The following is a 26,007-nucleotide window of genomic DNA, read 5'->3' as shown; positions in this document are numbered from 1 at the left end:
TCGTAATAGGCATAGGAGTCCAAATATTTGGATTTATATTATGTTTTTTTGCAGGCTTAGCAAAGGCAAGATTCATGCAAAGTTTTAAGCCGATAGATCCAATAGTACTCGATTTGTATACCGGAAAATGAAAATACCTAACAGAATTTAGAATTGTTGGAATCATCATAGATAAAAAAAAAAACAAATTCCAATCTGGAACCCCAGCAGAGAGCCATTACCCCAAAGTGGGGTTTACAATCCCTATGGTCTGTTGGCTATAAACAAGTGCCATTCGTCACATACTAATATATGGTGCAGTGGTATGGTGGATTTCATTATCGAAAAAGTGCCGTAAAACAGGTGCCCCAAACCTGCTTGCTGGGGATTACGGGCGCAATAAAAACTATGACAACAAAGGCTAAAGAGTTTGTTAGCCTGTACACCTGGCCAATACACATACAAGTGAGAGATGAGAGAATGCTTTTAACCAGCCGGCTCAAAACAAGTATCATCCGCCCCATACTAATGTATGGTGCAGTGGTATGGTGGAGGTCATTATCGAAAAAGTTCCGTAAAAAAGGTGCCCAAGTCTGCTTGCTGGGGATTACGGGCGCAATAAAAACTATGACAACAAAGGCTAAAGAGTTTGTTAGCCTGTACACCTGGCCAATACACATACAAGTGAGAGATGAGAGAATGCTTTTAACCAGCCGCCTGATGATTTTAGGCCATTAAGGCTATGTCAGGCGTCACTACGGGCATTCTGTCCTACTAGAACTTATTAAAAACCTCTGGTCGAGCTTAATACGATCGATAAAAGATGTAAACGCATTATTTTCATTTCCAAGTATAAAATATTGAACCAGTGATTTTGTGATCGACAGTTTCAACGTCGAACCGAACAAAGGGTGAAATAGAAACAGGAGCATTCTTCTTCTGTAGTAATCCATATACAGAAAGTTTCCTTCAAACTAAATGACTACAAATCAGTCTTTCAAACAGAAATTTTAGATATAACAAAAGGTGCCAAGTGGGCTTATGCTGTAACAAGTACGTCCATAGACTTTCTATTGGATAGCAAAGAGACAATTAAGACAAAGTCTCACCACATGAGGTTATTCAACTCGGCGCTCATAACTCGGTTAATATCATCTTGGAAATACATTTCCTCTCATAAGGTCATTCAGCTCTTTCGTGGTTCATTTAAAGTTCCCTAAAGTAACTCAGCAAGAGAGGACATACCACAAACCTCTTAGCTTTATTGAAGGGGTACATGGCACCTAATCTTAAGACTTCACCTTTAGAAAATTGAAAAAAAGCGGGTCAGCGTAGTGCAAAACTTTCACTAAGTATGATGAAATGCTGGGTCATTGGGAATGCCTATCCTCTCATCCGATGAAATAAGTTATATTCCACGGCTCCTTATGGTTCAAGTTAAGAAATATTGGGCAGGTGCGGTGAAAAAATCAGGCTTATATTTTTACCAAGTCCATTTAGTTGTTAGATAATATTTAATTTGGTTACCATTAGAGAATAGAATGTTACTAATGGTGGGTTAAATGCGGCCGCCTACAGTCACACAACTACATATTCACTTTCTGAGAGGCCAAACTTGTAGTCAAACTTATAAATGACTTTGTAGAAAGAATTTAAAAAAATATATAACTTCAGAAAAAATCTGCTCACTTGATCAAATATACGAACTCCAATTTTTCCTATGGTATAGACTTACTCAAAGCATTCATTTACTCTAAAATCGTAAATAAATATTAATATTACATAACGACATCCACGATTTTTGCATCTGCAATTTAAGTCATTTTAAAATTTATTATTTTTAATTCTTCTTTGCTGCACAAACATTTATTTTCACCACCTTATCCCCACTCAGTTGAAAAGAACATTTCTCCAAACAAAAGCTATTCAGGACAATTTGACTTTTTGACACATTTTTGCGGGTCATTACGCCAGCCGTCAGCCACAATTACGCTCGACAAATAAATTTAAGTCAATATGACAGCGTACAATAACAACAACACAACAACTACCAAGGCAATCAATTTGATCTTTCGCATTAAGCGCAAATATTCATACAAATCCATACACACACGCACATACATGCAAACATTCTGACAATGAATTTATGAGCTCTACAAATATGTACATATTTATCGACTTACCCTTGTGTAAACATAATAAATTTTGCAAAAGCAGTGGAAAATAACCGTTGGTTACTATTTGACATTCAATTGCTGGTGGCCATTGCAGTTGTTGTTGCTGCAATTGTTGTGGTTCTTGCGGTTTTCAGACATTGCGGTTTTTCACTGTTGACTTCTGCTCTGCTTATTGATTCTGCGTTGTGTGTAGTTTATGTGTGACAGTCGTCGAAAACAGATTTTATATATTTTTCCGTTTCTTTTAATGCGGCTGCTTTGTGTGGAGACGGTGCGTATGAGTAATATGTGCAGTCATAAATCAAATTGTTTGCTTTCTTAGCTTCATTGAGCTTGCTTAGCGGTGTATTACAAATTCCTATTCATATATATAAGTATACATATCTATTTGAACTTAGTTTTGTTATTAGGCGGGGTTAAGTCCATTCGCAGCACGTTTTCTTGTTTCATTGAGTTTGAGCTGAAAGAAGAAAAAATAGAAAAAAATATGTTAAAATCGTTGAATTTTTAATACTCATGATAACGGTACTTTCATAACATTAACAATCAAGATCAGAAAAATATGTTGCTCTGAAAAGTTATGTATATACAGTGCATGCCATCTGATGTGAATATTGATCAACAAACTGATCGATTCATACTTTGGCTACCCTCCAGTGAACATTTTGTATATACATACAGATATATATTAGAGTGTTTTTTTTTAACTATTAATTTTTCAATACCGTCACGAAATTTCCTTGGAAATACCGCAAAAATATTCCCTGAAAATTTTAGCCCCTAATATTAGCATTAAGAACCTTGGACCAGTTCATCATCTAAAATTTCTCCATAGGAAATACACTACAATCGTGAGTTTTTATCTTTAAATTCCTACAGGTCAGAGGTATTTTATGGCATCGCTTTGACTTTAGACGCATATTTCTCAGAATTATTCACTCTACAAAAGTGCCTAGTGCAACAAAGTCGTAACTCACCCCGACGAGGTAGTACGGCGCTCTAAACCTGACTTTTCCACGAAATTAGATTTTTTTTTTGTATATATCTCATAAATGACAAGAGCCATAGAAAAAATGTACACAATATACTTGTAGGAAATTTTATTTTCTACAAAAAAGGTTCAAGATAAAAATCGGTATCATTAATTCTGCTCGAGACATTCGGCTTCTTAAGTAAGGCTTAATATAATTTTCATAGATGGTATGTCATAAAAAATCAATGAAAATTCCATACAGTCTTACTTCAAAAGTCGAATTATTTGCAATATTTTTTTTCATATAAAAAATCAAATATTTTATAAAAAAATTTTAGTATTCCAAAAATTTTGTGAAATTTTGAAACGAACTTGGCCATTACGACGTTATTTAAGCAATCTTTCAAAAAAAAGGTGCCAGCATGTTGAGAGCAGAACTTCTTGCGGGATCATCTGATGTAGAAAGAAAAAATACGTCTTTTAATTAAGGTCACAAAAATCTGAAAATTGTTTTTGTGGCAGTACTTTTAACAGAAAAATACAAATTTTGATAAAAATTTCTTAACTTTTTGAAATATGTAGTTGTAATTGAACAAAAAATACTCCTTCGAGCAAGACTTTCTAAATCATATCTCGAAGAGCTATGTAAAATTTCATTAAGAACGGTTTAGTATTTCGCGAGAAATCTTGACAACCGACTTTGGAAATGCAGTTTCAAGAAAAGGAAATTATAGTTTTAAGTGACCTCGTGGGTACAATTTTTCAAGTTTGTATCTCCAAAACAATTATTCGATTCAACTTGACCATTTCGGACAATATTTGGTAAATCCTTTAAAAATTAAATAAAACAATAAAAACCTCGAATATTTGAAGCCGCGAAACCCTGGTAACTTTTCAAGTAATGCATAGCATTTTAATTAAAATTATCGCATATTCACAAACCCTCACATGATTCGTCCATTGACCAATAGCATCACACACGGTTTCTATTGCTATTGACTTCACTGCTCAAAGACTTTGAGACCGCTCAAGTTTCTGCAGATTATTCGACAAACCATGTTTCCCCACTATGACCACAATTCGTACTCTAGTGTATTCAAATCTGGACTTCCAGACGACCAATCATATGTGGCTGTGAAAGCAGGAATAAAGCTTTTAAACCACTGCTGGGTGGTTTTTGACTTGTATTCTATAGCAGTCTTGCTGGAAGATCTAATACACTCCACAGAAGCAAGTATTATGTAACTGCTTTACCACGCCTTTTAAAGCGTCGTACTGCTACCCTTTTGCTTCAGTTTTAACCTCTCTTGCACAGAAATGAAGACGTGTTATGCCTTAACGATAGACTCCATACTCCATAAACCATTATTGCAGCTGGGTGGTGACCACATTGAACAAATTTCTTCAACAGTGCAGTATTTTTCATCTGTAAAGAGAATACATTCATGGCCTTTAATCGCATGCCACTAAAGAAGCCATGTGTTGAGCCGAATTTGTTTCAAGCGCGTTGCTAGAAAAAGTTGCGTGCTAGAAGATGTTATAAGTCATCGTAGGCTTTCACTTGGAGATCATCACGAATAAGTCTTGCCATTGATCTGCTCGATATATTCATTTCTCATAACAAAATTTTTTGTATTCTAAGAGGATTTCTGCGAATGCGAATAGTTTTTAGGGCTAAATGGGTTTTAACCATTACAACACTACCACTTCACTTCTCTTTCTGTCATCCACGGTAGCCGTTTGCAAAACGATCACTAGTGCGGTAAACAAACATATTTAATATGGCAAGTAATCTCTATGAGAAGTTCATATATTTCACTTTCACATCAGAGAATTCGTTCGCCTTATGAGAAGTTCATACATTTCGCTTTCACTTCTCAGAATTTGCCTCTTCTGAATAGTAACAGAATTTATGGCAACACATGGTACAAATGTTCAGTAGTTATTGGTGTTATTCTAATTCAAAGTTGGGATTTTTTGAATTGCTTTTATAACTCTATTTATCTGAAACGATATATTATATGTAGACAGTTGCGGGGATTTCTCGGAGAGTCTTCTTTAATAGAAACAACCATAGTTATCCTTACAGATATTCAAAAAAAGCTGCTTTAAAGTTCTCTTCAACTTTTTTTGAAAACTGGAATTTAATCAAAGCAAATATTTTCTTCCTCACAAACAATTTTCAAAAATTGCCACAAAAAATCCAACGTGGAGATAAGTAAACAATGCATTAAATTGAATAAAATATACGAAAACCCAGCGATTTTTTCCAGAAATTATAAAACCTAAAAAAGTAAAAAGATATACACATAAAAAGCCTCGGCAAAGCACCAAAACCATAAATTGAAAACAAAAACGCAAAAAATATGAAAATCAATAAAGAAAATATGAAAAATATGGATAAAAAGCAATAATATTACTTGTGCAAATTTGCACAGCCGCAAAGAATAACAATGATGGGCTCGAAGTGGATTAAAATGGAAGCTAAAGCAAACAAGGGAACAGCAAAATAAATATCAAGCCTGATGGCAAAAAAAAAGGAAACTGAAAGCAGGAGTACCTACATTAATGGTGGTGCGCCTAAAATAGATGTGTGGTGAAATTATGTAAGAGAAGTGCCAGAGAAAAAAAACCCAAAAAGAGAGAATATATGAATATAAGTAAGAATACCTTGCCAACACTACTTGTCGCACGATTATAACAGTTTGTCCTTGCCTCGAAAAATATTTGTAAATGACAAGACCAGCAATTAGGTTCATTATAAAAAGACTGCAGCGATGTTGTTGTGGACATGAGATCTTGAGTAGAGAGAATATTTATGTGCCAGAAAGACAGTGGCCAATTTGGCTCCAAAGGAATTTATGAACTAAACACCGGCGCCAATGAAGCAGTTCTTCTTGCTTCCTCGACTGTTTACTTAATGCCAATAAAGGCTGCCAAAATAATATATACATATGTATGTATATAATTTACTAAAGGTGGTCATATATATATATATATACGTGCAAGTTTGTGTCAGATCCTGTGCAAATACCGTTTAAGGCAAAAGGGTGTATAACAAACACGAGGTAATGAAAGAAAATTTTTTTTCGCCGTTAAAGTAACAATGAATAATACAATATCTGCAGGGTGGATCGCTCAATTAGGCTGAGCAAAATATAAAGGCGATAGCACAAACTGAACCAATGTGTTGGAAGAAAAAATGCTCGGCACAGACACACATATGTATGTATATACATATATGTATATATAAATGACTGCAGTAGATTTTTGGCATATAATATATCTTCTTCCTGTAGTTTTAGGCGACGCTAAGGCTTGGCAAACGCCAATTTGGGCTCGTTGTTAAATTCATTTCGTTGAACCTAAACAAATATTTGATATTTGTATTTTTCTCTACTAGTATGCTTGCATGTCTGTGTGTATGAGTGCTGTTAGGTGTTGTTTGATCCGCCTTAAGGTCTGCACTGGGCTAATGAGCGAAAATATTTGCACAGCATGGCCTGTTCACACATACGAGCAGTGGCTTAATAAGGGTCCACAGGCATATACGTAGATATATATGTATGTAAAAATGTATACAGTTTGTGTTTATCATACTCACAAGCATGAGTTCACATATACATAGTTTTATTTGTCTGAATGAAGCTTAAGCTGCTGTCAAGCCACTTGTGTTAATAGACAACAATAGCGCATTTTGGCTACCAAAATACAATTAACCATATTTAGTGTTTGTAAAAAATGTGATTGAAATTAGCTGATTGATCTTTTTGAAGCCAATTATAATAGGATTATAGAATTTTTTTTGTTAAATTAATAAAAATAACGAATCATTTTGAAAATTTTTGAATTATCTTGATCTACGTAGCCCATCTTCTTAAGGGCTTTCGAAAGAAAATGTTAGACGATGAGGTAATTTTTTCTGCTTAAAAAAATCTCTAATTCACAGCTTAACAAAATTTATTATGACATGAAATGAATAGAGTAATGTTCGAAGTATTATTTAAAATTCTGATTTTTGACAAAAATAGAGTCAAGTTTGAGAAACAATTTACACTTAAGAATGCTTTAAAAAAATCGAAATTGTAATTAAATCTTATTTTATGCTACATTTTGCTTATTACTGTAAAAATGTTTCCAAAAATGCACTGCCAAATTTTCAAGTCGATGGATCCAGCAGTTTCGAAGAAATTTTCTCCACTGATACTAAAAGCAGCGTTAAGAGAAAAACGTTTCAAGTTTTGGGAGCCGATTACAAGTTTTTAAAAAATGTTTACAAATATGCTCGTATCTCCAAAACTATTAGCCGGATCAATTTCAAATTTTCGGTAATTTTTCTCAAATATATGTATGTTCAGTCATATGTATAAGCAAACAATTTTCGAAAATCACAAGTGGATATAACTCCTATATAAATATAGTTCACTAAAATTATTCAGAACTCAAAGGGACCGTCGCAAATATCTAAATTAAGCTATGTGGTATATCATCTGAAAGGGCCTCTTTCTTCCATATAAAAATGTTTTGAGTAAATAATAAAAATAAAGGCTATGGATGTATACCGACCATGGGCAGGTTACAATTTTCTTTAGTTTTCTACATTTCTTCGTTGTTTCCCAAACAATATTGACTTAGCTAAATAAGTAAGGATTGAACCGCGACCGAACGTCTATTGTGCCCACGACTTACTTAGCCCCAGCATATTGTTAAATTACACTGAAAGGTGCTATTGAAACGATGTGATCCCTATTTTTGAAACATGATTCCAAGGGCCTTTACCCTGCGCGTACAGACTGCTCTCCAGTCAAATAATAGTTGTTATGACGAAGAACCAGCAATTCGCTAAGGAGCTAGGCCCATGTTATAAAAATGTTTCTTAAGCTTAGAATGACCAGTGAAGAAGGCGATATGTATCCTGCGTTTGTCCCTTGAGAGGTTGATTATATATTTAAGGTTGTAACCACGCATTAGCAAATTGCCCTGGCATTTGCCTTGAAGTTGTTGCCAATACCCCTTCCTTTCCACTCCTTCATCCTTACGGAGCAACTCCTTTTTGATAATAGGAACTAACCGGAATGAAAAGTTCGGGACCTAACATGTTAGTGGATGCTGCGGAGCGAGCGAACTCATCAGCCAGTGCATTCTCGGCTATTCCTGTATCACCGTGCGCCCAAATAACTTGGTTACAATCTGATAGACTGTTCAGCCGTTCTATATACTCCTGCACCAATAGAGATTTGATATCGTATGCAGAAATCGCTTTTAGTGCCGCATGACTGTCGCTGAGTAACTATACGTTTATTGCTATAGTTGCGTTAGAAGTTTATTTATACGCACCAACTTATAGCAAACATCTCTGCGTAAAATATGCTCAGAAAACTTTCCATTCCTCTGATGTTTTTGGACCATCGGTGTACCATTTGATTATACTGTCCCTAAGCAGTAGGTTGAGAACGGAATCGTTCTATTCAGACTTACTGAACTTAGTGAAGTTTATACATTTGGTAATGCTGTCCCTTGGAGATCCAGCATGGCTTCAAGTGCTGCCATCGGACATGTGCCAATGGTTCTCGACACGCAGATGCAAACAAGCTACCGCTTCATATGTGAGAATCGGTCGCGCGATCATGGTGTAAAACCAGCTGACAATACTTGGCTAGCAACCCCAGGATCTACCAGCAAGCCAATTGCATACCATAGGTGCTTTGGTAGCTTTGACCATAGTCAGCTCAACATGTTTCTACCGCATAGTGGAGTTCAGCGTGAGACCAAGGTATCTGACCATATTAGTCATCCCTATATCTCTGCCTCCAAGGGTTAGATTAATGAGACCAGGCAGGGACCTGCGTCTCGTAAACGCGACGATGATCGTCTTCGAGGGGTTGATGTTCAGTCCAACACTTCTGCATCATCCTACAGCTAGACCTAGTCCCCTTTGTACGATATCGCAAAAAGTGTTCTCAAATTTTCCCATAACTATTATAGCAATGTTGTCCATGTAGCCTTGACAGCCGATTCCATTGTTAGTTAGCAACACGAGCAGTTCGTCCACGACAAGGCTTCATAACAATGGGGTTAGCACTCCACTCTGAGGGCAGCCTCTTGTAGTACCGAGTCGAATTTTGGTATCCCTAATGTGGTTTGAGCTATTATGATAAGCAGTACGGCTTCTATCCATCTGCGTACCGGTGCCGCCACACTCATTTTCTCTAGTGCTCTTGCTATGCTCGTGTGAGACGTGTTGTCAAGGGCACCTTCGATGTTTATGAAGGCGCAAAACATTACTTTCTCCCCTTCCAGTGAACTATGTATCTCCAAGATTAGCTGATATAAAGCAGTATTGGTCCTTCTCTGTAAGTGAACCAGCAGCAACCAGGAGAGATTGACTTACCCAACTCCGTATATAAACGAAGAATGGGGTTAACATCGAAGAAAACTGCTAATTAATATCCAATTAAACAATGTTTATTAATTAAATTCAGAACATCCAGATACTTATGTGTATAAAGTTTGAGAACCCCTGCTTTAAATTATTGTTACCTAAATTTTATTGTAATTTTTTAGTAAATTAGGCTTTCTATAAATTCTCATCCATCTCTGAGTACCAATGGAATTTATTTTGGGCGTTTTAGTCAGATAAGCAGCCAAAGATAAGCCACTAACTAACTAAATGAACCAAAGTAAAAAAAAAAATTGATGACATTTCCTTCGCCAAACTATCAATAGTTTAAATTTAAAGAAGCATGCGAAACTTCAAGCCTTAAACACTATCATTTTACATATAAACTATTTATATGCGCACTTAGACTACATCTCCATCCACTTGCATGTCAAGCACAATCACTCTTCATCACAATTGGCTTCTTTATCGTTTCCAGCTATTATGTATTTTATCAGCTTGGCTCCGCAGCATAGATTTATAAGCTTTATAGTGCAGCCTTTATGCAAACAGCTACTGACAATTTCCTCGACAACAATTCCAAGTATTCACTCAGCAGCTGCTGCTGCCAACAATTTCTCACATTTTTCCCCCACCACACCATCACAACTCTTTGCTCATTACAATAACAACATGCTTTGGTCGCTACTTTCCATTTCCTTAATGTCGTTTGCATTGTTTTCCGTTCCACAAAAGCGTGCTGTAACTATGCGGCTGATTTTCTTGTACTTATTGTTGTTGTTGTTGTTGCCTGCATTCTTAATGTCGCCAACAATAAGCAGGAGAAGTCAGCGGGCAGGCAAGCAAGCAGTGAGTTAAAATAGGCAAGAAGAAGTAAGAAAAGATAGAATATCTAAAGCAGTGAAGTGCTCAGGGCTTGCCGATTCGCAACGTCAATGCCTTAACAACGTGCTTAAGTCGGTGGAATAGCATCATTCAATATATATACGTATGTAAGATATACGAGAGCGTGTGGGTGGCTGCATAAGTATCACCTTCAACTGTAGATGGGGGCGAGTGGGAGCCATTTTTTGTGTGTCTCCCAGCTCCTCGCTTCCATTGACAGCGTATAAAAATATGTGCAATTTTATTTTATTATCGCGTTGCTTTTGTTTTTGCATTTTTGCCTTAAAGGCGCGCCATGGCAGCCAGTTAGTGTGACATTCTATCGACGCCATCACTTAGTAACCGAACTCCAAACTTACTTATCGCGCCAGTTACTAACGCGCAGGCATTTCTCTTTACTTCATCTCGTGAATATGTATGTATTAGGGTGTTCATTATTTCCCAAGTGGGGTTTTTCTTGTGAATTCCCCCTAGAGTTTCAATTTTCGCCTTAAAAATAAGATTCCTATGTAAACAGGCTCTTAATTTTCAATTCAAAAGGTGCCTAAATCAAATACTTCTTTCCACATTATTTATATGAAATTTTGGATCATTATTTTTTTTTAACTTTTGATTTTGAAGAAATTATGTTCGAATAAAAAATTATCCACTCTACAAACAAAGATCCGAAAATTTTTTCATAAAAACATTCCTTAAAATTTATTCACAGTTAAAGTTAAGCATCAAATGTACTGTGTTCATATGGTACACCATGTCGTATGATCAACACAGAATGTACAAACACTTGCATGAATGCTCAGGTCATTTGATGTATAACTTTAACTGCGTATAACTTCTAAAAGATTGTTTTTATGAAAATATTTTCCAGACCTTATTTGTTGTTCTAAAAATTCTGTAGAATATCACATTTTCAAGTATCAAAATATCAAAATATCAAAAATCCATATCAATTAAATAATAAATTGAAAATAATTATCTTTCCTGCATTGGATGCTTATTTTAAGACAAAAAACTGAAAGCTCAGAGGTCATGAGCAAAATAAAAATCAATTTGGAACATAACGGACACCTTAATATATGTATAAATACACATGCACAAATGTACATATACAACAGCGTGTCTTTGTATGTGTGTGCTTTGCTCTTTTCGCTGTTTTTTTGTCAGCCTTATTGTTTTTCATATTTGTTAATGTATTTGTATTGTTATTAATACTCCTATAGATGCTTTTGTTGCATTATTGTTCATCTCAAGCACCCACACAGGATAACACACATCACTTCCGTACATATAAGACAGCCGAGCAGGCGTGGGTATGGTGGATGGGAGCAGAAAATATTTATTTATTATGCAAATGCCACATGTATGCGCTAAAATTATCTATTCACTCATACCGAATACCTATTCAAGCAACATAAATTCAGCCAGCGGAGCAATCTAATAATAGCAATGTGGAAAATCGATCGAAAACAATAAAAAATATACATTTTCTGGTACTAAAAATAGAATATTTTTTATTTTGTGAATTATTGCTCGTTTGTGCAAAAGCTTGGTAATGCGGACTTACATATCGGTATCGAGTATCCGTTGCCTATATAAGCGACGTGGTCGCTTACACAATGATCAAACTAAAAGTGATTCAGTAAAGTCTCCATCTATGGTCTTACGTTGATTCTATTAGTATTGAAAATATTTACGACAAGCAATCAGGCCTAAGCCAATAAAATAATTAGCGAATTCTGCTCCCATTAAAACCAAACTTCAGAATTTTTAAATAAATTAGTATAAACTGGTATGTGAGATAATTTAATACGGCTCTTCCTTTGATTAGATCATTTTTGTTTTAAAATGACCAATCAGTTCGCCCATGAAGAGAGGGACATATCTAAATGGGCTTAACGGGCTGATAAATTATATCTACACTATACTCTATACGATTTCCGACGTTTCCTTCTGAGTACTAAAATATACATACTATTTACGACACTTTATTCAGGATATAAAAAATATCAATATTAACAAAATCGTTAATATTTTGGCTTAATTAATGAACTAAAATTTTATTTCGTTTCGCTTTACAATTGAATTTCAGAAACATGTCGATCATAATAACGTTTACAGAGACTACTTTTTATAACTTTCTCACGATCAGTGGCAGCTAGTAAGCCCACTTGAAAAATATATATTAGTCTAGCCGCATAGAAGCCATTAACTAAATGCCGATAGAAAGACAGATTTCTTAATACAATCTAGTCAATATTAACAATACCGTTTAAGGGATTAACAATTGCCTGACTAAAAACTCGGATTCACTTTAGAAATCTGTATAATAGTTTCGATGTAACGATGTTCGTGACAAAATTTCCTTAGAAATGATCTGCTATAATAAACTAGTGCAGAAACCCCTGAAAATGGCAACAAACTAAAGAAAATCAGAGCAGGTTGAAACCTATTGAAAACGTAAGATAAAATAGCAAAAATTAAAAGAAAAATAATTTTAGGGCGATCTGAGGTCAGGAAGAGAAAGAGGAAGGCATTGAATTTTAAGAGTTAAAAACGTGTATCTCGACTTTGGAAAAAAAATAATAATAAAGACCTGTTGACCACATTGCAATAATCAAAAAGTATATAAAGGATGTTTTCATCCACCCATGACCTACTATAACAGATATGCTCTGAGCCTTAACTTTTTTCACGGATTTAGATACAAGAATTGAGAATTATCCCTTCTTGTTAGCTTTTTAGGAAATAAATATTATGTTCTATAAAAATAGATGCGACATAATTTTTTCTCTGAACAGATTAAATTTTGTCATACTTTTTAAGACAACATATGTATATCACTGAATATCGTCACTTAAATGTAAAATAACTTAACATCACTTTTCATTTACACACAGTTTACACGCGAAGGAAAAACGATATAATAGAAACCACTCATATTGAAACCATATTTGAGTTTTGGTTATAAAGTGGTTATTCTGATAGCTGAAAGTTTATCCTACATATGTATGTATATGTAATATTATGTAAAGAATCGTAAGCTTTAAAAAATTCAATTTCGATTTTTTTGGTGATTTTAATTGACCATATGTAAACTCGGGCTCACCTTAATCTATATGTATACCATATGAAAGTTTTTTAAATAGAAGCATAATTACATACATTTATTATTATGCACATATATCTGGAATTTCAGCTCTATCTGATATATACGCTGCAGTTGTTAAATATTATATTAGTATTAATCTTACTTCGTTAAGCAAATCGCTCAAAGCAACATATCCATTATTTACCAAAAGGAAAATCTAAACACTTAAATATTTATATAGTCTCCTTCCTTTTTATTTGCTAAATCCACCAATTTGGCGGAAGTAGCATAAATGTAGGTATAAGTAGCTGAAAACGACTAATAATTAACAAATGTTTATGCAGCAATGCTTTTGTTGCCTTTAAGCATGTTTTCGTGTTAATAACGTATGACTGCTATTTATTTGTCTATAACGTGGTGTAGGAGTATTTTAGTGTGAGTGTAAATATATATTAATTACAGCATAAAACATAAATATACGTAGGCGAATACAAATAAATAATAATATTGATTTTCAGCTGTCAGTTTGAGCTGCTGAATAATGAAATAACAATGCTGATCATTAATAAAACTTAAACGACCTTACAAGCAGATGCGATTGATTAAACATGAAATTTATTCATTAGCGTATATATTTTTGTACAAATGTATACATACAGGCATGTAGATAAATATGTATATCTGGCTTTAGTTACAAGTAAACATATCAAGAATATTTATGTAATGAAGGTTACTTAAAATATCTATTATTCTAAATAACCTTCCAAGTAGAAGAAGAAATTTAGTGTATGGCGCAGATATTTTATTCGGCAGACAATGCTTGGTGAATAAAAATACTTCCAATATGAGAAACGTTTCGTTAAATACGCTGAATCTTTTCAAAACGTTCATTCTTCTGTTGATTACGCTCCGCTCACAAAGCAGGCAATGAATTGGGACTAAAAAGAGAGTAAGCGGCACGTTATGCGATTTTTGTAATATTAGAGGGATATACGTACTATGAGGAAACTTTTTCCTACTTGTACCAAAATTTAATTTCTTTACCCCAATTATACTAACAGCAAGAAAACCCAAAGATCTGTCTCATTCATTGTAAAATATAGCCTCTTTCAGCATTCTAGATAGAGACAAAGCTTTAACTCTGCCAGAAACCATCTAAGAGATTTATGCAAAATAATTTTTTATTGAAAGCGACTTCAATATACAAAACAAATAACCTCAAACTTAACGAGGAATGTTTATTAACATTCGAAAGAACATTCTTTGGCATTTATTTTTTTGAATTTTGACCGCGGCTACGTCACAGATAGTCAATCCGTTGAGCCCAATTTTCGATGGAGTGGGATTATCCGCACAGGTTTTAGACTTTACACATCCGCACAGCAAAAAGTCTAACGGTAAGATATCATACGATGAAAAGTGAAATTATCTATACACTGAAGTGTTCTCTCAATAAAAATTATGCAACACGCCGTCTTCTTGAAACCAAATGTCGCCGAGATCACGACTTTCGATTTCAGGCACCAACTAGTCAGTTATTAAGGCGTAATAATTATCACCAGTTGACCGATTTCTTGATAAAAAGCCAAACAATGCTTGGCAATAATATCATGAAAACTTGACCCTACTCACACGTGATCTTGAAAAAAGGCTCAGATCACACCTTAACTCTGCTGCTGACAAGATAATAGTGTCCAAATATAACAAGAAATGAATGGCAAAATGGGGAATGGGACTGTTTAAAGCCGTTAATCTTTTTACGAAAATATAAGTGATTCTTGGATGTTCTTAAGTGTACTATCTTAAAAATATTCCCTGAAAATTTCACGTTGTTCCGATAATTAGGTTTTGAGTAATTTGCCAAATAACAAAGAGAGCTCGGGCATATCAAAGCGCTAGTGTGAAACGTTAAACGCGTTTTTCTCAAAACTTTGTTTTTTGAATCGGTGACAACTGTAACTCGAAAACCATTCAGTAGATTTTAATGAAATTTATACAGCTTTTATAATACATAATAAACTCGGGCCTGATCGAAGGATTTTTTCAAAAATTTCGATTTTTTAAGACCAATTAACTGTTGATTTTTTCCCAAAAATTTAGAAAAAAATTTCCTGAGGCAGCCATGTTGTTAATTTTGAAAAAAAAAATAAAATCCTTTGATCAGGCTCGGGATTATCTAATTATAAAACTATTTTTTTTTGTCCGATTGTTTTTAGATGAATTTCCAAGGACATATGCTTGTCATCGCAAGTACCTTTTTTTGGAACAGGGTAGAAATCCTCAAAATATTATATTCATAACATGTTTTGATACCGAAATCTTCACATCTTCATGGAACTAACCCCGGTCAAACCTTTTCAACACTATTTACTCGTAAAATTCATAAAAAAAAATTTATTTTCTAAATTTTGAAAAACAGATCGGTTATTTTTATAAATAACTATATTAATATCCACCCTTTTAAACTCCTCGACTTTCCTACTGGGCACACGTTTGCGTGCGTAACGTCAAATTCAATAAATTAAGTTTGCGATTGTAAATAACGGTATGCCCGCATTTGATTCGCACGTCAATGTGTGAAATTTACTGCAAAGCGGTATGGCAAATGGTGGTGCTTGTGGTCAATAAAAGTGAATTAAATTAAATTTAATTACACAGCCATGACCGTAGGCGTATTGGCACAAACACCAAGCGGGACGAGTATTAACGCATGATTACTACGGCATATGTATATGTGGAAAGGAAACTATATGGAAGACTATAAATACTGCACTTATGTTTGTACGTGTAATGATATCTTCAGTGGCACAAAGCCTTGCTTGATTAATGATGTGTATCAGTGCCATAAACCACGGTGTTGCCAACCATTCCGAGCTGTCAATCAAATTTAACGCAGTAGAAGTGCATGAGGTGACCACAAATAAAAATGTTAAAATTAAAAAATATATATACATACATATATTAAAGTAAAAAAAATAACAAAAATGATACTAAAAGTTCACATGTCAGTTGTGGCATTGAAAATTAATCAATTGAGTGAGACTCGGGTCAATAACTGAGCTCTCGTTTCATTTAAACAGTTTTTCTCGAACTCGCTGCATCTTTTCCTATTTGCAGCTGTCTGTTGTGATTTCTATTTTTCGCCGCTTTATGTCTTATGCATTCTATTTTTCTTTTCAAATGTTCATTCTGCAGACGTGTATTTCTATTTTCGACGCTCGGTCCACTTCTGGCACAGACACACAGCATTTCCAGTTCCATTGACGTTTGACATATTTTCAAATGGCCAGTTGGAGCAGCTGACCCGTGTTGGCCAATTTAACCTATTTTTCAATAAAAAAAGAAGAATAAATAGCTCTGCCATAGATTTCCAATTTGCTCATACTCTATTGTCTTCTTCAATCGACTCAGGTCTTTTTTGTATAAAAAATTATACCACTATTCTTCCTTTCTCGTTCCTCTTTGTCAAATTGATAAATGTTTGAAATTGTGGCACACATATCTTGTGCTTCAGTATTTGCATGTGTGGGTATGCATTTGCCTGAGTGCGTGTGCTTGCATGTGCCATTTGTTTCGTGTTTTTGGCAGCACTTTGTGCTCGATTAAGTTTCTTTGACTGTGTATTTTGACCACATGTGGCGCACAGTTGGCGAATTCCCTTGACAAACCACACAGACACACACTAATGCCAAAGCACAACACATATCCTGCTAACGGTTGTTTATATTGCACAACCATCTCCATACTCACAACACCTATTATTTCACTCTTTCTCGCTTTTCTTTTTGCTCGCTGTCAGACTTCATTGTCTTGCTTCATTTTCAGCCTCACTTTTCTCTCATCCTTTTTCCCAGTTCCTTTTGTGCTGCTTTACATCAATGCTCTGCCATTAATAACGGTCCACTTCTGCACTCAAGTACCGCCGAAACTCCCAAGCGAAACGCCAATTCGTCCATCAGAGAAATACTCAGAGCGGCGTCTGTGTGCGTGTGTGTGTGCCACTGACGGAAACCCATATCAATTTTGATAACTCTTGATATGTGTCCATCAAAGCCGGCAGTTGAGCCCCAACATCTAACTGTTCACAACATTTCGACATTTCAAAATCCATTGCACTTGTCTTAGCGACCGTCAAACACACAGAGAGAGAGGGCGTGCGTAATAGAGAGCGTTTGATAAATAGCAATTTTGAATATTATCATTGAAGTGTTATTTATGCTTTGGGAATTCTCAAGCATTTTGAAAACCCATCGACCACCATCATTCCTTGTTTGGCATGCCATGAATTCATTTGATGCTCTCGCCTCACTTGCTTTGGTTATTATAGGGGTAAAATGTGCATATAACGAAAGCATTCGCCTGAGCAGCGTTCTGCTGGCTCTTTTGATTGATGTTGCTCAAGGATTTCTTCACAAAAGCATCAAATGAACATTTGGAATACATAACTCATAAATGGTCAATGCATGTTTTGAAGGTGGAAGGTGAGGTCGATATTGATATTATTAATTATTTTTGTGTTTCGGAGGTAGAATTAACGTTCTACATTCTATATTTGTAGATGTCAGTTATAAGTACGTGTTCATTCTAGTTAGGTCCTAGAAAGCTATTTCTCAACACATCACGTTATTACATTTATTTGATAGCTCTTTGACTCTTACGAAATATAATTTTTCTATATTCATCCTGTTCGAGCTCAAAGGATTTCGATCAGAACGCGTATAAATTTGGTATCATTCTTCCTCTGTTAATAAAAACTCCTTTTATTTCACAGGATAATAACTTTGAATAAAACCTTGCAGATTTTTAAAGTATAATGTTTAATTGAATATTTACTATATCTTAAGCCTTTCAAGCATGATACCATTTTGTATTATCATATACCACTCACGCAGTTCTGTTCAATATAGAAATAGAGGATCCAAAGCATTATAATGATATAACGGCTATTTTTGCTTTCCTAGTGTGGTTTTCAAGACGAAATAAGACGCATATAATCTAATTCTATTGCCAAAAATTTAGTGTTACTATACATTTAGGGTTTGTCATAATGTTTTAAAAATGAATGACTAGCTTGAAAAAATTCCAATTTTCGACCACTTTTTGTCAACAATAATACGCCGCGTATTCTCCCCCAAGGCGTTAATTTATTTCGGTTATCTGCTTAGACGAACGACTTCCCTTAACCCCACAAATAATAGGTCAGGGAATTAAATCGCACGATCTTGAAAGACACGCCACAGGCACAGAACGCGAAGTAATACCGTCACCAAAAGTTTCCTTCAATGAATTGACCGTTTAGTAGCCTCTACGACAATTTCCGCCGTTTGGTTGGAAGCAAACGTTATCTACATCAACATCTTCATCATGACTCTACATATGGTATAGCGTATTGACTGTAGTTTTCATTTTAGAAAAAATATGGAGCAATAATTCCCTCAGACAAATAATGACTTTTTGAAGATGTAAAATACGTTTCATTAATAATTTGTGAATTATCGTCCATCAAAGTGCGATAACTTTTGTTAATAACGTTTCCATTTAACCAAAAGTGAGCTTAATCTTTGAACGAAATATTCTTCTGGAAAGCGAGATCGGCGGCCATCATTTTGGCCCCATTCACCGAACATGCGACACGTAACAGCTGTGAAAAACGCCAATTCCAAAAAAAGGTATTGCCTCGTCACGTTACACGTCTACAAACAACACCCGTTATTTCCTGATGAAATTATCTTTATTTTCATATTTTTGCTTTTCACTCTTATAACGAGTACTCACAAAGTGAATACTAACAAATAATTGTTTTAACTTGTAAATGCTTCAGCATTAATATGGCGAAAACTCTTCTTTCTCCCATAAACACAGTTGATTATTAATGGTTTAGAGGCCATAAAAATCCAATCAGTGCATTATTAAGTTCAATTTAAACACTCACACTATCAACAACTCGGCTAATGTACATATGAGCAAAAAAAAACTTTACAAGTAAAGCATGTATAGTATGTAAGTCTTCAATTTCATAAATTTGATAAAGTTAACTCAAAGTGGTATGAGCAGATGTAAAAAATTCGCTCTTTTAATAGTTTTACCTGCAAAAAAATTAACCCCTACTCTCCCGGAAATTTTGTGTTTCCAATGGAATTACAGTGGCAGAATCGTTGATTGCAGAAATGTTTTGGCGAGTCTACTTCATCAAGAACATAGGTATTCTCATGCGTGTCATCCATTCACCATCTACCTTTTTTAATATAATAATATCGAACAGTTGAAGAAACAGTGCTGGATATCACCATATTGGCGTCAGAGAGATGTTTTTTCCTATTTTTTATTTTACAATTGTAGATAGTACATACAATCAGATTTCTCGCCCAGCAGTTTTGATGAGTCTGGAAACCTTCTCATTAACATGCTGTCTCAGCATCGGTTCGATAAACTTTGTAATTATCAATACTACAGGTACATTTATCACTGAATTCATACCTTGATCACGGTGAAAGTCAGCAGATCTAACGTAGTAAGGGGCATTAACTAAATTCTTTAGTGCCTTGCTCTGACAGCGTTGAATGCAAGCGATGCAGCTTTGACTTTGGCAGCTCTGTAGACCCAAACTGGCTTTACAACCTAATTGTATACTAACAGCTTGTTTTGGATTGATAGAATGAATAAAGATTAGCAAGTTTCATATGAAGCTCACTCATTTTTCTTTTGACATGCTCTTTCCAGCGAAGCTTAGTATCTAAGGAGACCTAGGTTTTTAAAACTATTATGATGTGGTATAGGAGTATTATTTATATAAATCGTCAGAGAGATAGCAATTAAGGATTTCCACATCTCTTATGGATCAACTCAACACATTTTGGTTAATGTTTTGGGTATGAAGTGTGCCCATGTTAGGATCGTACCGGAAGACATGAGTCTTTCGCAAAACAGCCTTCAAGTTAAGGTCGCCAAAAGACCATACAGGGTCGCTGAGGACTCTACATTCATCAAACGCATCCATACTAGTGATGAGTAATGTGTTTATGATTATGACTGCGAAACTGTTCAACAATCTTGCGAATGGTGCTTCAAATATGAGCCGAAATTGAAAAAAGAAAATTCTGTGAAGGCCATACTAGGCAACGCTTATAACGAGTACATGCTAATTGCATTAAGCGTTGGCATTCCTGTATATATCCTATTTTGAAGGTCATAAAAAGATTTGCATCAAAATACGTGAAAATGTAGTTTTGTGTTAGTTCGGACCATAATTCAAAATCCACTGATCTACATATATGAAATAGATCTCAACGCAGCTCAATTAACAAATTTCCATTAATATACTTGTGTACCCTATTTGGCTGGAAGCACAATCCACCAAGTTTTTGTTGCATCACTTATTGATTTTATAATTGAAAAGGCGATTTGTTGCATTAATGAAAAGGGTTTAAAGCCAAAAGGCAATTAAGTAGCTCCGCTAATGTACTTCAGTTCTATAAAGTACTTAAATCCATCCACAGATACAGTTCACTTGAAATATAGAGCGGTCAGTTAAGTGCTAAGCCATACCGACCGACGGCGCCATTATGTATACTGCATTCCCATAGATGTCCACTGTCCACATTTTAGACGAAGAGGTACCACAAATTTGGTTTAACCGCGAGGCTCTCTAGCAATTAGGTACCATGACGCACACTTAGCCTATAGTTTTAGGGCACACTTATAGTTAATAGGTCATATAAATTAAATCAGCGCCCCATTAAGTTCAATTTTATGTGTGATTAAACTGAACTTAAGAGTTTAGTGTATAGCCAGAGAATGCTTATAAATAAGGCATACAAGCGAACAATTTTAACAATTTACTACAGTTAACTCAAGGCGACTAGTGAAGATACAAATCATGGGCTCTCTGAATAATCAAACTATGATACTTAGTTTATTAGGCTTGTCGACGCTTAATGAAGAATTTATGAAGAAACTAGTGGAGATCGTTGTCGCTACTTCAAAGGAACGCCTCGTGAACACCATAATTTATACCAGTTTCGACAACAGTACTTCGACAAGAGCAGCTGATGGACAAGCACTTTCGAACATATTACGATCACTAGCCGAAGGACAAGATAAACCGCTACTGCATTTCGATACCTCACCACCAATCGAGATATATGTGACCAAATTCAACAACGCTCTGTTAACCATCGCGAAACTCAATCAGCGGTTGGATCAGGATAAACATTTGTTGGTCACACTGTGGCGACGTCTCTACTTCAACACACAAACACGACTAATACTGCTATTCGAGGACTCCGCTAGTGAGGCGTATGTAAAGCAGATAATGCAAATGTGCGCCAAGAATAGAGCGACGAGAGTAATTGCGCTGCAACCACGAATGACAGTAATCGAGAGAAGCTACTGGGCTCTGCACATCTTTCCCACACCACAAATTGTCAAGCGCACGTTGCCATCCAACGGAACACAATTATTTCACGATCACGTGAAAAATATGTACGGAAGCCCTTTGCGCATTTTGGAAAGCGCGATTTTGCCGCAAATCTACAGATATACATCACGAGAGGGCGGACCATCCAAACTCAGTGGCTACGTAGGTAAAACTTTGGTGGAGTATGTGAACCGACATAATGGCACTCTTTCATATCCGCTATCTACGGACCAGGGATATATCTTGCTTAAGGATATGGTGCGTTTATTCAAGAATAACACGCTGGATATCGGGCAGTTAATGCCCTACAGCTTAAAGTTTCGTCATCTAAGTTTCACGGTTGTGTTTAAGTGTACCGATTACTGTTTTATGGTACCGTTGGAACAACCATTACCGAAGTACACTTTCTATTTTAAAATCATAAGAAAATCATTCGTTGCATTCTTCTGCGCCAACGTTGCTTTGATCTCGTGCTTTGCCGCAATCGCGACACGTTTTTATTCAAAGCTCACGACTTCAATCACCGATTATGTATGTAATATGACAGTTGTAAGCGGTCTACTAGGAATGCCATTTTGGACGGCGGGTCACACATCGAAACTGCATAAGGTCATCTATGTTAGCGCCTCCTTGGTGGGTATCATTTTTGGCACAGCTTACGCCACTTTCTTACAGAGTTATAGCATAAATCCACCGTTTGTTAGCAAAGCCGAAAGCATCGAAGAATTAATAGATCGTGGCTTTAAAGTGGCTGTGAGTAAATTTAATCTCTTTTCGATTCTTTATACACGAGATTTAGAAAAATATGGTGAAAATTTTATAATTTTTGATAACATCACTAAGTTTTTAATGTCTCGTGATAATCTTGACACGCGCTACGCCTTTGGCGTTACCGACATGTGGTCCGTCTATAACGAACAACAGAAATATTTCTCACATCCACTTTTCAGACTCTCGGATATATGTTTGGGTAGAGGTTACCCGATGGTCTTGCCTTTACAGAAGAACTCAATTTATCGCGATAGTTTGAATAAATTTGTGAGAAGGCTACGCGAAGCTGGGCTCTTAGCACACTGGCGACGACGTAGCTTTCTGGAAATGTTAGCTATGAAATGGATTACACTCGAAAACCGGAATCAACAGCCTGCCGTTGAGCCGATGAAACTGAAAGACTTGCGCATAGTACTAATGGCTTATGCTGCACTATTGAGCTTGAGCATTATTTGCTTTGTGCTGGAGATCTATTGGGTAAAAATTCAAAATATTTGTGTTTCACTAAAGGAAAAATTGTGCAAAATAAAAATTAGAAAGTAGAGAATTTAATAATATTTCTGAATAACATTTGTTATAAGTTTACAGTTAAAAAAGTTCTATGCAAGTATATTTTGTAAGCCTAAATTCAATAGGAGATTTTAGAGCGTAAGTAAAATATATTGTTGGCGTCTTCTATTCGACATTGTTTCCAGCTTGTTTAAACACCGCTCTATAAGACGATAGAAAGATAGAAAATTGAGGCTTTGCACTTTGACCTATGGCCTATTGCGCCCTCTACGATATCACATATGGTCACAAAGGTCCAGCATTCCGATCAGATTGAGATGGTGTGATTCCTGTCCTCATACTTGGAACTTAGGTCCTTGAGCCTGTTTCTACAAATTAGTGGGTAATCTAGAACCAGGTGTTCTGGAATTTTCTGTTGCATGTCGCAAAACCGGCAGTTTCCACAAGAGGCTATGCCCATATTGGACAAGTGCTTTCTGAACCTGCAGTGCACTGTATAAAGTGCGACGAGGAAACGGAACTTGTCTCAAGGGAGGTTGACCATTTCTTTAAACTTTGTGAAGTTGAACCGTCCCAGAAGTAGCCGGGCAAGATACATTTCTACCTGTTGCCCATGCCGTTATGTCCCCACTCTCTTGTCCATGCAGAGCATCTCCTTTATAATGTGGGACCCCACCGCAATGCATGGTTCTGGCTCCTTCATCCTGACGCTGCTGCAAAGCATGCTAGTTCATCGGCCAGCTGATTGACGGCTATAAAAAGGTAGCCGCTCGGACTTACTGCCAAGAATAACTCAGAACTTCTTTTTAAAGTCCAGACATCTTATGATGCGTGTGTGCAGCCCAGGGATCTGCCGCCTAGGCGCCTGTATATTATGAGTGGTTTCAGCTATCCTAGTCCGCTGTAAAGCATCTATCCAGAGCAGTTTAAGTGAATCGGCCTGCTCTGTACGCGTGCTGACTAGTGTGTAGGGGTGCGATTTTCAGCGGCTTAGATCTCATAAAGTTGTCCACAATCCTTTCCATCTCTTCTAGCATGAAGCGTGAAAGACGAATTAACCTGAATGATTTGGCCAGCGAGTAGTCCTTCCTTCCTACTTTGGGAATACCTTCGCTGTTCTCCACGATGGCTATTCCCCATCAGCCCTACAAGGTGTGGCAAGAGATCTTGCATAACTTGTTGCAAAAGAGCTAGAAAGACGCCATCTGCCCCTGGTGACTCTTAGTTCGAGAAGGAGGCCAATGCCTACTTGATTAAGTCTGCAGCAAACAAATACAGTATAAGACGACACACCTATATTTTTTCATACACTTAGATACCAGGATCTCATAATTATAAGTATGTGATCTAAACGAATTAGTTTTAAGGTTGCGTGCATGGAACATGACTCTACTGATCTTTTTGGAAGGCAGAAAATATTATATTACCATGATGCACGATTGTGTTTTACGACACATCAAACCTTTTCAAGGTCCCTATGGCTTAGTTAAGTACACCGCTGTAATTCAAAACTATAAAACACACCTGCACACAAGTTTTAAGAGATAATTACACTTTCATACCTTGTCAGCAGCCATAAAGTATAAACACTATAATTATGAGCTATAAAATAAAGGCTGAACACTTAACTGATTTAATTGGTTTAACACCAGCGAAAGTGCGACCAACAAGTTACTAGAATAGAATATAAAAGGGCTGTAGATTAAGGTACAATTTTCCATTCCGCTTAAAGTGTCTCCGGAAATCAAAGCTGCGGCCGACGATGCGTTCCCTCAACAATCATACTCTACTACTCAGTTTAGTCGGACTGTCAGCAATCGACAGAGATTTCACGAAGAAACTGACACAAATTGTGATTGCCACGGCACTTGAAAGACAGCTGGATACAATAATATACGCGAGTTATGATAACGGCGCTGCGACGCGCACACCAGGCGCTTTAGAGTCTACAGATATAATACGCGCACTCTGCAAAGGCCAAGAGAAACCGCTGCTGTATATCGACACCACACCACCAATCGAGAAATATGTAACCAAATTCAACGCCGAACTGTTAACCATCGCGCAGCTGAATCAGCGCTTGGAACAGGATACACATTTGCTGAGCACACTTTGGCGCCGCCTATGGAACAATATGGAAGCAAGATTAATTCTATTGTTCGGCGACACCGCAAGTGTGGGATATATAAAGAAAATAATGCAAATGTGCGCCAAGCATAAAGCTGTGAGAGTAATTGCGCTACAACCACGAATGACGGTAATCGAGAGAAGCTACTGGATTCTGCGTATCTTTCCCACAACACTGGTGGTGAAACGTGCATTGCCGAGAAGGGGAGCAAAAATATTTATCAATCATTTGGAAAATATGTATGGGCATCCTTTGCGTCTAATTGAAAACGCTTTGTGGCCGCAAGCGTATAGTTACACTCCAAGTAATGGCGCACCATCCGAAATGAGTGGTTACTTGGGTAGAACTTTAGTGGAGTATGCAAAGCGAGTTAATGCTACAATTGTATATCCGATCGTCATGCATGACAGACTTTACCTACATGACGATTTGCGGAGTTTTCTCAGAAATGATACCCTAGACATTGGTTCACTAACAACCTATAAAATTGGGGATCGCGATGTAAGTTTCTCTGTTGTTTTCAAATGTACGGATTACTGCTTTATGATACCGCTGGAACAGCCACTGCCGAAAGCTGAATTCTACTTGGCAAATGTAACGAATATGGTGGCGGTATTATTTTGGCTCAGCGTCGTAAGCATCTCTTGTACTTGGGCAGTCACAACACGTTGCAATGGTCA

General features: G+C 36.3%; 2 protein-coding genes across 4 annotated transcripts in view; both read left to right on the top strand.

Annotated features, from left to right (window-relative positions):
- The window catches only part of LOC105228863 (mucin-5AC), a 126,859-nt gene that overhangs the window by 19,646 nt on the left and 81,206 nt on the right, over window positions 1–26,007 (top strand). The window lies entirely within an intron of this gene.
- On the top strand, window positions 15,956–24,299 carry LOC125778061 (uncharacterized). The gene has a single exon (XM_049454216.1). The coding sequence runs from the start codon at window positions 21,379–21,381 to the stop codon at window positions 23,230–23,232; it is 1,854 nt and encodes a 617-aa protein (XP_049310173.1). The 5' UTR covers window positions 15,956–21,378; the 3' UTR covers window positions 23,233–24,299.

Source organism: Bactrocera dorsalis, chromosome 4 (assembly GCF_023373825.1).
Source record: "Bactrocera dorsalis isolate Fly_Bdor chromosome 4, ASM2337382v1, whole genome shotgun sequence".
NCBI lineage: Eukaryota > Metazoa > Arthropoda > Insecta > Diptera > Tephritidae > Bactrocera > Bactrocera dorsalis.
Note: the sequence above shows the minus strand (reverse complement) of the source record. Positions and strands in the feature narration are given on the sequence as shown.

Excerpts from the sequence above, each read along its gene's own strand:
- LOC125778061 (XM_049454216.1), top strand. The coding sequence starts at position 21,379 with ATGGGCTCTCTGAATAATCAAACTATGATACTTAGTTTATTAGGCTTG.